This window comes from Berghia stephanieae, chromosome 9 (assembly GCF_034508935.2).
Source record: "Berghia stephanieae isolate SIO BIC M18660-M18661 chromosome 9, UCSD_Bste_1.3, whole genome shotgun sequence".
In the NCBI taxonomy this organism is placed as follows: Eukaryota; Metazoa; Mollusca; class Gastropoda; order Nudibranchia; family Aeolidiidae; genus Berghia; species Berghia stephanieae.
This window is the reverse complement of record NC_088368.1, coordinates 25325645-25343955: the sequence shown is the minus strand read 5'-3', so window position 1 is coordinate 25343955 and position 18311 is coordinate 25325645. Positions and strand designations below refer to the sequence as shown.

The following is an 18311-nucleotide window of genomic DNA, read 5'->3' as shown; positions in this document are numbered from 1 at the left end:
CTAAGTTGGTAGAGCACTCGCTTCTTATCTCAAAAGGATTGAGGTTAGCAAGTAATTGCTATTGTTCGTTTCACGCTATAGAAACCAGGATAAACTCCGGCTCCATTGGCTTTACGGCTCTGAAAGACTACTCTTTATAGTGGAGAATAAACATAATTTCTTACATTGCCACTAATTCTAAGTTCCTCTGTCTTATAAGTATAACTCTATATTAAACTGTCAGAGCTCCAATTCATTTTGATACTCTGATATACCGTGATGAGACGGTGGGTCACAATTAATTGTTGCAGTGTGAGAATATAAGTTGATAGCTATTTTTCTTTTCTTTTTTTTTTCAAGGACTCAGTTTTGGGTCGGCCATAGTGAGTCTCGAACCAACGCCCTGTGTGTATCCAAAAACGACTGTCGTGCCTCGAGACCACACATTATCCACATATAAGCTTCCGTCGCATACTCTGTTCAACTGTTCTCTGTTCAAGTGTTCAACTCCTTTGTTCATACTGATGGTACGAGCGCATTCCAGTTGCGCAGAATGACATGACGACAGAATTTGGGCCAAATTGATTCTCATCTGCGCAGTAATTTGTCCAGGCAATGGGTGACATTTGTGCAGAATAATCTTCTCTTGTCAGTAGACACTTGCGCAGTTATTTTGTTTTATGTTAAAGTTGACACGAGCAATTATTATGCGGTGAGACTAAATCTGGTTGTATTTTTGTCGTTAATGTTCACCGTTTACGCAGTTGACGAAATATGGAAACTGGTTATTTCTACTCTGTGTTACTTTTGTTTTCATATACAATCTGCGTCTTTTGAAATTTTAGCTTCAATAAAACGGAAAACTTATAATCGGTCAAACTATATGCGCAAGGAAGAAAGGACGAAATCGGAAAAACGCGAGATGATACAAAATCCTACGGTGAAATTGATAGAGAAGAATATATATACTTAAAATGGAACATTTATATCTTTCAAAAATGGGGATCTGATCAATATGTAATTTATTAAACTCTCACTGTGACTGTTTAATAATTTTGTACGTAGTTTTAATGGGCATTTAACATACACATTGTTTCGTAAAGTGTTTAGCCATTAATAGGTTACTATCACATTATCATTAAAAATATATGCATTCATAAGGGCAATAGGGATCACGGTGAACGTGAAATGAAAATGAATGAAGATGACTAAAGATTAAAAACAAAAGGTTAAGTATAACTATAAACGAAGGCAGCAAAAAACATACAAACGTCATGTAGCAATATGAAACTCATTTGATGTGCAAGTGTTAATGAGACCATAAATAAAGAAATTGCGTCATATGTCCACAAACATCCAGAAAAAAATCCCTCGCTTGTGTTACCGGCATCTGATAAACAAACATGCCATTTAAACTTTTTTTTTAAAACTGCACAAGATAACTCGCAGCCTATCCTGCGAGTCATTAGATTTTAGTATATTACAGTGCTGCCTACTTGAAACGTCAGAAATTCGTAGTTTCCAAGGAAAAAAGAAAAGTCACCATATAAATAGCATTATACATTATAATTTGATCTGAACATGATAAAAAAGTACTCCAAAGTCCTAAATATCGGCTCTCTTGAATGGCACTTTCCTTTTCAATAAGATTTATTGAGTCAAAGACACATTTGAAGCTCCGCAGCCGGAGCCAAAAATTTGTAACTCTACAAATTGTTCGTAGTACTAGGAGGTCTGCAATACGCAAGAAGCGCTGAAGATATCTTGGGCACATCCTTCGCATCATGGAGCCTGATAGTCTCGTGAAGCGACTCTAATGGTCTGCAACAAAGGAGGCTCAGTCTATCCAGAGGGCTCCTTTTTTCATGGACGCGCCTTGTAGGTGTCTTACTATCATAGTAGAATTCAATATGTACTGTACTATCTACTGTTTTCTGTGTTTATGTAACAGTAACGCAGAAGAAGAGCCAGCGGAAGCTGCCAGAAAGAAGCGAACTGTTGGACTTAAAGCTGGCAGATGGGGTGCCCAAAGATGGGAGAACAACGTTGTGAACTATCAATTTAATCCAGATTTCTGTAAGTAAAAAAATGTCTTTTTAACAATTAACTGTCATATTCTGAAAATCCGTCATTCAAATGACTATAATCTTGGCAAAAACTCTCAAACTTTGGACTAGTAGTAGTAGCAGCGTATGGCTGCACCTCCAAATTCAATTCGTCAATCCAGCTTCGGAAGTCCTCCTCCGCCCTAAGAACTGTTTCATATCCACCTGCAAGTTTAGTAACTGGACAGTGGATGGCGATGTGATCGCTGGTCTCTGGAGCTGCCTGACATATTCGGCAGGCATCACTGTTCTCAAGTTTCCATCTGCATCAAATATTATGTGAAAAAAAAACAAAAACAAAAAAAAGACAAAAAACAACTTGGGACTGAAAAAGACCTCTCGCGGTCCAAAGTTTGAGAGTTTTTGACAAGATGAGGGCTATTTAAATCGATCGACATTTGAAGGAGAGTTTTCTCGCCAAATCTTTAAATACATATTTTTCCAGAGCACGGCAGTTAGCAGTTAACCTTACCGGCACTTTTTTACAATTATCCCAGGAATGGCAGAGATTTTTTAAAACTCAAACAATCTCTCGATAAAGCAACTCTATGTACTTATCAATTAAACAAAGTTCCTTACGAAGTACAAAATAAATCTGAATAAGAAAAAAATGCATATTGATCTTAACAAATTTCAATCGATTTTGATGTAGGCAGTAAGAAGAGGGTTAATCAAAACTCTCCCCAATACAGGGTTTACTATAACTCACGAAATTTTAACCAAATTTGGTTGAAGACTCTCATTTACTAGTAAACTGCCGTACTCTGGAAACACATATATTATTTTAAAATTTGGCCAGAAAATTCGTCCTTCAAATATCTATCGATTTAAATGACCCTCAACTTGGCTAAAACTCTCAAACCTGTGACTTACCGATGTCATGATGCCGGTCATTTAACCCTCTCCTTACCAGCCATTTTCAGAATTTTCCCCAAAACTCCACACCACCCAAAACAAAAACAGACATTTCTTACTCAAACAGAAAATCAACAAGCACATTATATACATAATATTGTTCGACAATATGAACTCTATTACAGAATGTCGTTTTTCTAGCTATAGCAACAACACATGAAATCCGGATGAGAACAGTGGCTGTAGCATCGTAACAAATGTGACGATTTTCCAATAGGTGGTAAGGAGAGGGTTAAATAGATCAATATTAGAAGGACGAGGTTTCTGGCCAAAATTCTAAACACATGTTTTTCCAGTGTACTTCAGTTAACTGGCTAATAATACTCACCATTTTCCTACCCCAGCTGGCAAAGACATCAACACAATCAAAGCAGCTATGGCAGACTGGGAAAGGCACACCTGCATCGACTTTAGACAGAACAACCGGGCCCAAAACAGAATTATTATCAAGAATGGAGGAGGGTTAGTAGAATTAATTAGTTGTGATTTATATAAAAACTTGAGTTTATATATAGCGCAGCGCAATATCCACTAACGGTGTTTAAAACGCTTTACAAGGGGCCCCAAGATAACAGCGATACTTAACATGTAGGACGAGATATGACGCCTATTAGGCGATTTCCCTTTTTGTTTTTGACAGATACAACACTGTTAACGGCCAGGTACTCATTTTACACAAGAGTACGGTCAAAGAACGTGAGTAAAAAGCCTTTTCAAAGAACTAAAATGTGTCAGTGAATGACACAATCAGTCGGAAGGTGAAAATCTTTGCATTTTTGCATATTCTGAAAGAATATGCTCCCCAGAGCATTTAATCTTTATTTGAAGTAAATCGGGTGATTTTTCATGAAGTTATGGTCAGATGTATGGGAATGGTATCCAGCAACTTTGCTCAAATTTCATCCTTTGTTAACTTGACTAGCTGTAGCTTTGATGTTTCCCGAAGATGTACAAAAAGGGTTGATTTAATAATTTATGACAAGAACCCAGTTTTGATATGACATTCTAACTAAACTTGGCACTATCTCAGTTCAAACCTTTTCACTATCCGACTGATTATGTCATTCACTGTAACAAATATGTGTCGTTCAGAGTGGGACTCGAACTCACGACAGTCCGATCCGAAGGCGAGATCATACAACGATACCACAGAGCCCCACACCTTTTACAATAAGCGGTGTCCAGAATTCCTTTGTTGCTTCACATGCAAAGAGACATGGCTCAATCTTGGGTAGAGTTGACATTTTTTTCTTTCTTACCTCCCTTGAGCTTTTGAAGTTTTATATAGAGCATATCCACTACTAATATGCTCAAAACGCTTTACAATGGGTCCCTAGTCAACATCAACACTTAACATGTAGAACGAGACATGACGCCTGTTAGGCGATATTACAAATGTTCAGATAGAGACAAAGCTATAATGGTAAGATACCCAGTATAGCACCTGAGTACGGTGAAAGAATGAGAATAAATAACGTTTTATATGAACCCAATTTTGCGCCGCTCCGAGAGGGACTCGAACCTACTGGCCCGAAGGCGAATGTCATATCATAATGTATTAGACCACAAAGCCGCAATCACAGCAACACGCCTTTAATGCGTTTATTTCTTTTCTTTTTCTCTTTACATATTCGCCGGCAATGCTAAGGAATTGTGAATATTTTTTTTTACTTTAAAACTGCCGTACTCCATAAAGACACGTATTTAAAATGTTGGCCAGAAAACTTTTCTTCAAAAATCAATCGTATTTGAAGGACGAGTTTTCTGGCCAAATTTTTGAATATGTGTCTTTTCAGAGTACGACAGTTAACTGGGTTAAAATCAATTTTGTGCCACTACAGCGACTGAATTGGGGTCCCAATAGCTCAGTTGGTAGATCACTCGCTTCACACGCAAATGGACTGTATCTGTATAGACTGTATATCTGTTTTCCAAACTTGTCTTTGTCCTAGAATCAGATTACTCGGTTTTGACCTTACCCTTGTTGTAGTCCTTATCTGGAAGGGAAAGAATCAAATGTATAGTCAAATTTTGGGAGATGACATTTTTTCATTGAAAATAATCTCTCTATTTTGTATTGTTATTTTTTAAATTTGGTTTTAAATTGTAATTGTAATTGTTTGTAAACATTTGAGTGTATACATCTAAGTGGGGACCTGTGCTTATGTCTGGACTTTTAGGTAATCTAAAACTACATCGATAGTATGCTTTTGTAACTACAGTAGAATTACTTTAAACCGAAATTTTGGGGACCTTCTAAACCATTTCGGTTTAAAGACATTTTGGTTTAAAGCAAGTTCCCGTTTTGCAATGTTTTTCAAGGGTAGTAACTGGCCTATTTAAGGAATTTGTTCATTTAATCGTATCATGGGTTTCCCGTTAAATGGAGTTGTTGAATAAATGCTGTCTTCGTAACCATTAATTGTTTTGTTGTTTTTTGTGTTTTTTTTTGTGTGTGTTTTAAAAATATTTTTGGGGGTTTTCGTTTTCAATTCAAAATTGTTGAAAGAGTTGAGTTCGGGATGTCGTGTATTTTACATATCTCTGTCTTGATCAACTTTTTTTTTTCATAGACTTCACATAGTATTTTGATTTTAAACTCAAACGTGTAAGCACAGTGCTTTCTTTTAGACATCTTTTAGTAAAATGCAAAGCTTAAATAAGATCGAAAGTTCTTGTGCGATAATTGATAATGAATGATGTGCAGCTACTCAGAGGTGAAGTGAAATGGAAATGAAAAGGCGTGTCAATGCTAAGCTGTCTACTACACATCTCTCTTTTGTTGAAAAGCCATTAGGTTCAAAGGCCTAATTACATAGAACCCCCCCCCCCCCCCCCCTCACACACCCATTTAAACAAAGTGGAAATGAAATGGCATGTCAATGGTAAGTTGTCTACCACCCCCCCCCCTCCTTATCGTCGCGTTGAAAATCCAGTCAGTTCCAAAGCATCAACACACGAGCGAGAACATCTCGCTTGCGTGATTCTACACCCCAACTCCCCCTCTTTCCTCATTTTTTGCCTGCCAGTCAACCGCTGTCTTCCTTTCTCTGTGCGATTGTGGTGTGAATGCCCTGGGTGTTGGCCAAGCCCAAGTGCAGTGATTGAAGTGTTTGCCCCCCACCCCACCCATCACCCTCATCTTATACTTACGCTCTATTTAATATCGCCGGGCATTATTACGTGTGGCCACCTTCCCGAATTTTTGAAGACAAATAGAGAGAGAAAAAGGGAAGGTGCTCTCAGGTTGTTTCGGTTTAAAGAAAGTCCTGCTTAGAAGTATTTCGGTTCATCGTAAGAATTAATACAAAGATAATGAAGAAACTCGTACAATTTATTAAATTCTTTGCGGTTTAAGGTATTTTTCGGTTTAGCTTCTTTCGGTTTAAAGTAATTTTACTGTACATCTGTTTCCTATTTAAACCATTCCCCTTTGTCTTATTTTTTTTCTCGTGTGCTCTTAATTGTAAATCTATCATTTTTTACTATCTAATTTACTTGCTTTTCACTTGCACTGATACGACCTAAATATGTTGCAAGCGAGCAAAATCCTTAACAAAAAAAAAAAAATCGAAAAAAATTAAGTTCCCTCCCCCCCCCCTTAAATATTCCTCAGATGCTATTCTCGTTTGGGGATGGTGGGAGGTACTCAGGAATTAGGATTGGCAGATGGATGTAGATATGTAAGTATTATTTTATATTATAGATATGCTCCATGCAAATGGAAATTATAGTCAATTACAGAATAAGTAATACACGAAAATTGAATATAACAGCTTTAAAAAGCAAAAAAAGAACATATACCAAACACGGAAATTTTTTTGAGCCTGAGTTTGAGCTTTTCAAAAATTAATTTATATATATATATATATATATATATATATATATATATATATATATATATATATATATATATATATATATATGTATATATAAATTTTTTACCTTTTTTAAAAAACGATCCCAGGCTTCAGCAACAACCCCCCCCCACCCCCCCCTCCCACCCCCCCCCCCATACACACACACACACCTACAAACACAAATCTCAAATATACAAAGTTGACACCTTTTGAAAAATTAAAAGAAAAAAATCAGCTTTAATCAACAGAAAGGCATTGTGATTCACGAGCTTGGACACGCTCTCGGCCTTCATCACGAACAAACCCGTCCTGACAGAGACAATTATATCCGCATCATCAGAAGAAATATTCCTCCAAGTATATATTTTAACTTTAAGAAGCAAAGTTGGAAGACGGTAATGCAGTTGGGCATCCCGTACGACTACTCCAGTATCATGCACTATGGATCCACGGTATGTCAGCATTGTGTGAGACCGCATACGTTACAGTGAATGACATATTCAGTCAGATGGTAAAAAGGTTTGAACGGAGATATTGCCAAATTGCCAAGTTTAGTTAGAAGGCCAATTTTGATCAAAAATGAGTTCTTGTCATAAATGATTAAATCAACCCTTTTTGTACATCTTAGGGAAATATCAAAGCTTAATTTTACTTTTAAATATTTTTTTAAAAGCTAGTCAAGTTGGAAAAGTAGGAAATTTGAGAAAATTTGCTGAATACCTTTCCCATACATCTGACCATAACTTCATGTAAAATCAGCCGATTTACTTCAAATGAAGATTAAAATGCTCTGGGGAGCATATGCTTTCAGAAAATGAAAATAAAAATTGCAAATCCAAAATGTTCACCTTCCGACTGATTATGTCATGCACTGCTGACACATAATATACGATATTGTCCTTTTGTTGGTTACAGATAGAGTTATTTCTTGCTTTTAAATCTCTCCTTACCGATCATTTTCAGTATTTTCCCAAAATGGCAGGCTTATCCAGCAGAAAAATTGATTGTTTAAACTCAAAAAAGCTCTCTACAAAACAACATTATGTTCTTATTAATTAAACAAAGATTATTCTTCAAAGTTTGTGATATATAGAAAATAAATCTGATTTTAAAAAAAATTATATTATGTCGTAACAAACGTGACGATTTTGCTGCAGGTGGCAAGGAGAGGGTTTAACCAAGAAAGAACAGTATCTCAAAACATTACGCAACATAATATAATATTACATCAACGAAATCGCCGACAAACGAAAAAAAAAATATCATAAGCTAATATTTAATGTTAGAAGACTTCCACTATGTAATATAATTTAAGAGTTATGAATGAAAAAAAACCTAAATGTGTTGATTGCGGTAAAACTGGCTGGATCTGGGTCAGCCATATATACCGTACAGTCCCTTTTGTTGGGTAGGGCAGTATTGTGTACAACAGTCAATCCAGTCGTAATTTTCTTTCCATTTGATTCAATTGGATTAATGTTCAATCAAGAACAGAAGGATATTTAATATGTCAATTAATTACAGGTCCTCATTCGTTCTTCCTCAGTCTTCTCACACATCTCCTTCCCCTCCTTGTTATCTATCGGAACAATGACGGACGCCGTTATGAAATACTTCTCCGATAAACATAAAAGTGTATCCAGATGAGAAAAAACATTATAAATATGATCATGTTTTGACTTTTATACATTCTGATCACATGACATGTGAAAAAGTTATAGCCAGCAAGAAGAATAAAAAGTACCGATTTTCTTTGTTTACAACCAAGCTGCTCGTTTCTGGTCGGACGTGACATCAGACTAGTGAATCCTATTGCAGCCAAAATTTTGCATTCTATGAGTTTGTGGGCAGGACTGTTTTAACCTGACAGATAATGTTTTAAATTGACTGGTTTTATTTTAGTCCTATAATGTGTTTACATTCCAAGGCTTTCACAACCAATGGACAAAGAACGATCGAAACATTACAGAGCCAATATCAAGACAAGATTGGCAACAGGAAAGGGTTGACTTACAGCGACATCAAGACTATGAATGTTATGTACAACTGTAAACGACGTAAGTCATGACTCGTCGTCACCCGAGATTTTATATAACTCAATACCCACTTAATGTGCACTTCACAAGGGGTCCTAAGCTAAATAAAACAGTGAATGTGTATTTCAATTTTCAAAGCTGAAGACAATACGTTGTGGCGCTGCACTGGCCATAAATCAGTCTTTCCTTGGAATAGACATAAATACTAATTTTCCCTTAGGACTTAATTCTTTTTTAAATGAGCTTTTATGTAGCGACATATCCACTAAACGTGCACTCTATTCTCGAACAGAGGCAACGTTGTTAACGGCCATGTACTCATTTTACACCAAATAATGTGAGTAAAGAGCCTTCTCCAAGGATGCAACTATATGCCGAGCGAGGCTCGAACCCAGGACCATCCGATCCGAAAGCGAGTGTCATACCACTTGACCACATAGCCGCACATTGATACAAAACTAGATACCTTGCATCTTTTATTCTTTCTTTGTTTTTAAATCATCCAACCATTTACAGATAAACGGGGTTGTAACAAAATTATGGGAATTGTCCAAATAATGGGTTTGTGGACAAGGACTGTCAATGTGTGTGTATGTGTGTGTGTGTGTGTGTGTGTGTGTGTGTGACGGTGGAAGTATTTCAAATCCCACTAAAGCTTGCGAGGGTGGTACTAGTCCAAACTCTCGAAAAAAAGTTCTACTTAACAGTGCTGCGCAAAGCAACGAGGAACATAAAAGGAAAAAAAAAAATCACTGGTGTGATAAATCTGAAAAAAGTCATATATTTAAAACTGTTGATACAAAACCATCTTGCAAAACTTTTTCTTTCTTTTTTCAATCATCTAACTATTCACAGATAAACGTGGTTGTACCAAAAATGATGGGGATTGTCCAAATAATGGGTTTGTGGACAAGAACTGTCAGTGTGTGTGCGACGGTGGAAGTATTTCAAATCCTACTAAAGCTTGCGAGGGAGGTACTCGGCCAACCTCTCGTCCACGACCAACCCCGAGACCTACTCGTAGACCAGTTACTCCGAGACCAACCCCGAGACCAACACCCCGGCCTAATCGTACGTACAATACTTGATCGAGTTGATAGACGTGATGCTCTGCTTGTGTACCATGTTGGAACTTTATAGTATTCCTATCTCTGCCGTACTCTGGAAAAACCCATATTTAAACATTTGGCCAGAAAACTCGTCCTTCAAATATCGATCGATTTAAATGACCCTCATTTTGGGAAAAGCTCTCCAATCTGGGACTTCGCTAAGTCCCTGGTTTGTTGATAAATGGGAAACCCGCAACTCCACAGTATCTGCCTTAGTCTAGTAAATTGAATTTATAACTCAATACTTATATTTATTTTTTGTTATGACAATTTTTAAATGACGTTTTGGGGAAAATCCAAACATTGGTTGGTAAGGAGAGAATTAAATATCAACATTGTGCTTGAATGCTTTTACTTTCACCAAAATTTGTCTATTTTTCTAAAATGTAAGTTTAACACCTAGGGAAATTGTATTATTTTTAAATTCCAACTAAATAATATTGTCATTTAATCTTGTTTTTGGTAACACCCCCCCCCCCCGCCCCCGCACACACTTTTGATTTATAAATGTAAAATTAACACCAAGGGAAAGTGTATTATTTTAAAAAAATTCCAACTAAATAATATTGTCATTTAAGCTTGTTTTTGGTACCCCCCCCCCCCCCCGATTCCATTTTTCCCCAGAATGCCAAGATCAGCACAGGGCCTGCTCGTGGTGGGCAAGTAGAGGAGAGTGTCGCAATAACCCACGATACATGAATCTGTATTGTAAAAGGTCTTGCAATAAATGTGGTGGCGGTGGTAGAATAGTCCGACGTAAGATTTTTTTTTTTTTTTAAATATCAGGAATGAGAGAAATCCAATGTTTGTCGACACTTTGCCAAATTAGTTTTATCTTCATATTTATTATACATACAACAATAAACATAGGCATAGGGATATTGACCTAAAAAAAAACTACAATAACTAAATCAATTTTAAAAATACATAAATAAATAAATAAATAAGAATAAATAAATATATAAAAAGATCAATAAATACATAAATCAGCACAAGAGCTGCTCGTGGTGGGAATTTAGAGGAGAGTGTCGCAATAACCCAGGATACATATTGCTGTAATGTAAAAGGTCTTGCAACAAATGTGGTGGTGGTGGTGGTTCAACAGTCCGACGTAAGTTTACTTTAAAAATGAAGAATTTATCACGGCAAGGATTAAATAACACTTTAAAATCCATAAAATCATGTATTCTGTCACCAACTTTCATTTTCTATAAGGTTCAGTGACAGATTTTCTTGAAATGCATGACTTGGTTTGCTCATTGCCAACTTTCGAGGTGACCATTATAAAAAAATGACGTCAAAAGACAAGTCTTTGACCACTAAAGAAAGCAAATCATAAGTTGAATTCAACAGTTCAACCAATGAAATAGCTTGTTTCCTTGAACTCTACTAACGACAACTTACTAGACACTGCACAAACCCTAAAAAAATTAACGTCAAACTATTAGTCTTAGAGAGGGCTCTAGCGTTAACGATGGCTTAGGTTCTAGTGTCGGGCCACGCTGCATCCCGGAAGCCCCCTCGATGACCATCCGGTCATGGAAATGAGTGAGTAAGTGAGTGATTTCCAGTTTACTGATTAAAATCAGTATCATCTACAGTCAATCCTTGCATTACACATTAGCTAATTTTTTTGTAAGGTATCTATAAGTATAAGTATGAGCATACTTCAATTACCTTTTTTTATTTTTTTTTATTTGATTTTTCTACAGCGCAATGCACAGACAGTCACAGTGCATGTGCACAGTGGAAACAAATGGGCTATTGCGTTTATAGGTATCCACACATTGTTAAACCACGGTGTAAGAAGTCCTGTGGTGTGTGTACTAGCGGTACTAGAGACGCTGGTACTGGTGAGTATTTATTATAGTTACTTACTTATAGTAGGTTTCCGATATAGGTCCCTTTAAGGCTCCTCTTCACTGGAGTCAATCATCTTTGGCTTCATTTCTGCCTCACTTTCAGTTAATTTAATATTGGCTTTGAAATTATATAACATTTCTTGATTTGACCAGAACTTATCGTGACGGATTTTAAACGTATTTTACGGAATTCGAAGTTACAACAGATGTTGGCAAACTGTTCCATATGTTGGCGAGTCTTAGGGCAAATGAATTTTTTCTCAGTGATGTTTTAGAATGCTGATGGTAAATTTTAAGTGGGTGACTAATAGAGAATAAAAATGTGATGTCAATCTCATTGGAAGTGTAAAACCACCCTACTGGAGGACTGGATACATACCTTGTGTAATATAATTTCTGGTTTCAGAGTGATGGCGTCTTTTTTTTCTACTCTAAATATATGTTGGTTGTTAATAAAGTTAATCCATCCTCGCTCTTTTACGTCCCATAATCCCAAGAATATGTCTATAAATCCTGCTACTAAAATATATATGCCACTTTCTGATTCAATAAATGTGTAACCAATTCAGTATTGGTCCTCCGAAGGACTCGTTACATAAACACTTCCAATGGAATTTGGGTCAAGAAAGTAAAAGGTATGACGTCACGACTTGTCTGCCATGATTGCAACCTAAAATCTCAGTTCGGTGTTGGGGTGGCAGAACCAGAGTTTAAAACATATATATTCAACCCTAACCTTAATAAATCAATAGATAAATAAATAAATAAATGGGGTACCTTTGATAAAATGAAAACTTTGCCTGTTTGAATTTGGAACATTTTGAGTCATCTCAGATTTGTTGTACTCTATTTTTCTGGTTAAAAAACGACTTTAATCTAAGGTTATAATTGGCACAAAGCTAAATCTTACTCGTATTCGTCCAAAATTGGGGGCCTCAATAGCTTAGTTGGTAGAGCACTCGGTTCACAGGTCAATTAACCGAGATCGATCCCAGGTGCAGGCGAGACATTTTCTGACAACCCCCGCCCCCCTCGTCCACCCAGCAATGATCGGGTAGCTGGGTCCGAGAGATTTAGCGGAAAATACTTTTTGATAGACTAGCGTCTTGTCCAAAGGATAGCAATCAATTACTATTGTCTCTTTCACGGAACAGAAACCGGGACAAACTCCAGCTAAATGGGTGTTATGGCTCATAAGGATGACCCCATTTAATGCTTATTTATTTATTTATTTATTTATTTATTGGCATAGAATCTGGTAACGTTTAATCGATGAATACAATTTTGAATGCTTGTCTTTCAATGATACGAGAATTAAATAGCTAATTATCGGATTAGTTTTGTCTATTTATTTAATTATTTATTTATTGTTTTTTTTTGGTATATAATTTGGCAAATTCAAATAAATAGATAACTTCTAACTCATAATATAATATTTCAATGTCACAGGAAATGCACAGGCGAATGCAAACTGCAGGGATTCCAATTACATGTGCCCCTCTTGGGCCAGGTCAGGAGAATGTAGTAGGAATCCCCGTTACATGCTTGGTGTTTGCAAGCTATCTTGTAGACAATGTACTGCTTCTAACCCTGCAGCACCTGTTGGTAATTCATCATCTTCGACGTCGTCGTCGTCATAGTCATCGTCATTATCATCACCATCATCATCATCATCATCATCATCATCATCATCATCATCATCATCATCATCATCATCATCATCATCATCATCATCACTAAAATCATCGTCACCATTATCATCATCATCATCATAATCATCATCATCATCATCATCATCATCATCATCATCATCATCATCATCATCATCATCATCATCATCATCATCATCGTCATCATCATCATCATCATCAGCAGCTTCCTCACCATCATCATCATCATTATCAATATCAACAGATCAACCAATTCACAAATCAATTAATAAATCAATCAACCACGCATTAAATCATTATCGCCATAATTCTTCCTTCCTACCACTTCTAACCAATTCCAACTCCGTCTGTTTCCTCCACAGTCAACACCCAAACTAAAACTAACTGTTATTCTTCAATTCTAACCTATTCCAAATCCATCCATTCCCTCAACATACAACACCCAAACTAAAACTAACAGTTATTCCTCACTTCTAACCAATACCAATTCCACCCGCTCCCTCCAAATTCAACAACCAAACTAAAACTAAATGTTATTCCTCCCTTCTGACCAATTCCAACTCCATCCATTCCCTCAATATACAACACCCAAACTAAAACTAACAGTTATTCCTCACTTCTAACCAATACCAATTCCATCCGCTCCCTCCATAGTCAACACCCAAACTAAAACTAACAGTTATTCCTCACTTCTAACCAATTCCAACTCCGTCCTTTCCCTCCACAGTCAACATCCAAACTAAAACCAACTGTTATTCATCACTTCTAACCAATTCCAACTCCGTCCGTTCCCTCCACAGTCAGCACCCAAACTAAAACTAACTGTTATTCCTCACTTCTAACCAATTCCAACTCCATCTATTCCCTCAACATACAACACCCAAACTAAAACTAACAGTTATTCCTCACTTCTAACCAATACCAATTCCACCCGCTCCCTCCAAATTCAACAATCAAACTAAAACTAAATGTTATTCCTCCCTTCTGACCAATTCCAACTCCATCCATTCCCTCAACATACAACACCCAAACTAAAACTAACAGTTATTCCTCACTTCTAACCAATAACAATTCCATCCGCTCCCTCCATAGTCAACACCCAAACTAAAACCAACAGTTATTCCTCACTTCTAACCAATTCCAACTCCGTCCTTTCCCTCCACAGTCAACATCCAAACTAAAACCAACTGTTATTCATCACTTCTAACCAATTCCAACTCCATCTATTCCCTCAACATACAACACCCAAACTAAAACTATCTGTTATTCCTCACTTCTAACCAATACCAATTCCATCCGCTCCCTCCATAGTCAACACCCAAACTAAAACTAAATGTTATTCCTCACATCTAACCAATTCCAACTCCATCCGCTCCCTCCATAGTCAACACCCAAACTAAAACTAAATGTTATTTCTCACATCTAACCAATTCCAACTCCATCCGCTCCCTCCATAGTCAACACCCAAACTAAAACTAAATGTTATTCCTCACTTCTAACCAATTCCAACTCCATCCATTCCCTCAACATACAACACCCAAACTAACACTGTTATTCCTCACTTCTAACCAATTCCAACTCCATCCGCTCCCTCCATAGTCAACACCCAAAATGAAACTAACTGTTATTCCTCACTTCTAACCAATTCCAACTCCATCCGTTCTCTCCACAGTCAACACTCAAACTAACGCTAACTGCTACGATATCAGGAACTACCCTTGTGCTTATTGGAGACAGACGGGCCAATGTTATAGCAACCAAGCGTCCATGAGATACTATTGTAAAAGAACATGTGGCTTCTGCTCTTAACTTATAACAATACGTCACACAGCATCTCAAAACGGTATTATATTGGGATGCACTAGCTGCAAAAAAAACAACAAAAAAAAAAAAAAAAAAAACAAAAACAAAAAACAAACAAACAAAAAAACAACAAAACAACTGAATTTATAGCCACATGCACATGTATATGAAACTTATGATTTATTTCTCTCTTTATCTTTTTTACTCTGGATAGGGGCTCCCGTTGTCATGGTGGAGAAACCGTTCACATACAAAGGGGCGAGATCGATCCCTGGTTAAGTTGATATCTTTTTATTCACTCTTCCCCCCCCCCCCCACACACACACAAACACACACACACACACACACACATCAATCCTCCTCCCTCTTAAGCGGTGTTTAGTTTGACTTTTGCTCTCAGGAAAGTTAAACAATAACTGTCAAATAAAATCATTTCTGCTCGATCCACGGTAACATAGCAAAAACAAACAAACAAACAATCAACAACAACAACTACAACAACAACAACAACAACAACAACAACAACACAAAACCCCAAAGCTTTTCATATTTGTTAAATTGAGATTAAACCATTAAGAATTTTTTCTTATTGTAGTTATAAAAATCAGACATTGTGTAGTAGAGTTCATTTCTCAATACAATATTATGTTTAGAAGGTACTTGTTATTGTTCTTTTTGATTAAGGAAAAACTGTTTTTTTGTGTGAGGTGTGTGTAAACATTTGGTGAAAATTCTGAAAATGGCCGGTGAGGATTGAGTTAATCGATTGCTATTTGTAACCCATCGCTTTAAAACGATATTGTGTTGGGTTGAACTAGAAACTGGAAATTGAATTTACAGCCAAAATTATGAAATTTAAATAAAATTATTTTTTCTTGAGGAGATTTATCTAATTTGGTTTCTTGAATATAAAAAGATACATCAAAATTATGCTATTTAATGGCCATTTTCAATTTCAAATCGCCTTTAGGCATCGGGTCTTGAGGTATAATACTCAGCTTCGGATCGGAAGTTTCTGGGTTCGACTCCCACTCTGAGCAGAGCATAGTTGAGTCCTCATTCTCTCACCGTCATCATTTGTAAAATGAGTACTTGATTATTAACAGCTTTGTCTTTGTCGGAAAAATAAAAGAATGTAATATAGCCTAACATGCGCCATGTCCTGTCCTACATGTTAAATGTTGCTGTTGACTAGGGACCCCTTGAAAAGCGCTTATAGTGGATATTGCCCTATGTAAAAGCTCACGTTTTTTAAAAGAGCGACAAAATACCAGATTGGTGCGTTTGGTCGCATTCTGAGGTTTTTTGGTGTTTTTTTTTTTTTGGGGGGGGGGGGGGGGGGGGTTGGTGTTTGGGGGGGGGGGGTTGTCCTAGATGAAAGAATTTGTTTGTTGTATTGTTCTTTGTTTTTGTTTTTGTTTTGCTTTGTGTTTTTTTTCATCGTTGTGTTGTTATTTAACATGGTGATTTAAATGGATAAGATATATCTGTCACAAATTTAACCGACATATCTATCTATGCAAACTTTAAAACTCTCTTTTCCAGCCATTTTCAAGATTTTCCCCTAAACTTTACACCCAACTAACACAAAATAGATTTTTTATCACTCAGACATAATAGTAATTTTTGTAATACATAGTTTTTTTTAGCAGAACATGCTCTTTTAAACACTGTTCATTTTCTTTAAATTTTATGAGGTACAAAAGAAATTTGAATACGAAAATGGCTTATTGTATCGTACAGAATGCGACGAATTTCTTATTGTTGATAAGGAGAGGGTTAAGTCTGGTTTGAAAAGATTTCTCGCAAATTTATTGACGATGGTATTTTCATCCGACGTATGGTGCTTCAGTTGCACATAATAAAGCCGACACATGAGATTTCCAAATCAGCACTGTTTGATGCCATCTCTGCTATCAACATCTCCCCCAATTGTTATAATTAGAACTAATAATTAGAATTTATATATATATATATATATATATATATAATATATATATATAATATATATATAAATATATATATATATATATATATATAATATATATAAATATATATATATATATATATATATATATATATATATATATATATATATATATATATATTGCCATCTTATAGTTTGTATTAAACTATAACTTATTATTGCTGTATTCCTAATTCCCTGTATTCTGATAGATTTATAAAAAATATCGCCTTACTCCGAAAATAGCAAATGATTTTAAAGTGTTGGCCAAAATAATAATTGTCCTTCAAAAATCGATCGATTAAAATGCTCTTGTCAAGCAAGAAAACTCGCACCTGGAACTTTCTCTAATACTTTCATTCAGTTATGAGAGTTTTTGACAAGATGAGAGCCATTTTAACCGTTGATATTTTGAAGGATGAGTTAACAGGCCACCATTTTAAAAATATGTTTTTATTTTCAGAGTACGCCATGATATGATAGCACATAAATAATATTTTATATGTTTGTAATTCTTTTACACAAAACGAACGAAGAAGTGCTAAAACAAACATACCAACAAAGGAAACTAATGCCCTTAATAGCGGATCGACAACTATCCTTTTTCGGACACATAGTAAGGAAAGATAAAAATGAATACCTGGCAAGTTGTGGAAAAATACCTGGTAAACGCGCCCGGGGGAGACAAAGAAAAACACTCATAGACCAACTGAAGGGCTTCACCAACCTAACAATCCAAGAGCTGTTTGAAAAAGCAAGAGACAGGGAGGAATGGAGAGAGATAATTCATGCAGTATCCGAAGCCTGGACCAGGCATGGAACCTAGAAGAAGAAGAATTCTTTTACACTTGTGGCTTTACCTATGTGTACCTGTTTTCGAGTTCGATGACCCAAATTGATAAGTGATTAATAATTAATCGTTGTAATGCAAATACTTCAAAACCAACACCAATAATGTTAAACCAAGTACATTATTGTGTTTGGCTATCAGACCTCCAAAATATGT

The 18311-nt window shown here is 36.2% G+C and overlaps 1 protein-coding gene across 3 annotated transcripts in view; it reads left to right on the top strand.

Moving 5' to 3' along the window:
• LOC144979923 (uncharacterized) overlaps positions 1-15494 on the top strand; it is a 29017-nt gene extending 13523 nt beyond the window's left edge. For all 3 annotated transcript variants that reach the window (XM_078927208.1, XM_078927210.1, XM_078927211.1), the window contains exons 6-15: positions 1931-2055; positions 3344-3461; positions 6616-6682; positions 7108-7311; positions 8787-8916; positions 9751-9966; positions 10629-10760; positions 11717-11857; positions 13316-13471; positions 15209-15494. In XM_078927208.1, coding sequence (XP_078783334.1) covers positions 1931-2055; positions 3344-3461; positions 6616-6682; positions 7108-7311; positions 8787-8916; positions 9751-9966; positions 10629-10760; positions 11717-11857; positions 13316-13471; positions 15209-15345 — 1426 coding nt within the window. In that variant the 3' untranslated portion in view covers positions 15346-15494. The remainder of the gene's footprint in view (positions 1-1930; positions 2056-3343; positions 3462-6615; positions 6683-7107; positions 7312-8786; positions 8917-9750; positions 9967-10628; positions 10761-11716; positions 11858-13315; positions 13472-15208) is intronic.
• The last annotated feature ends 2817 nt before the right edge of the window (positions 15495-18311 follow it).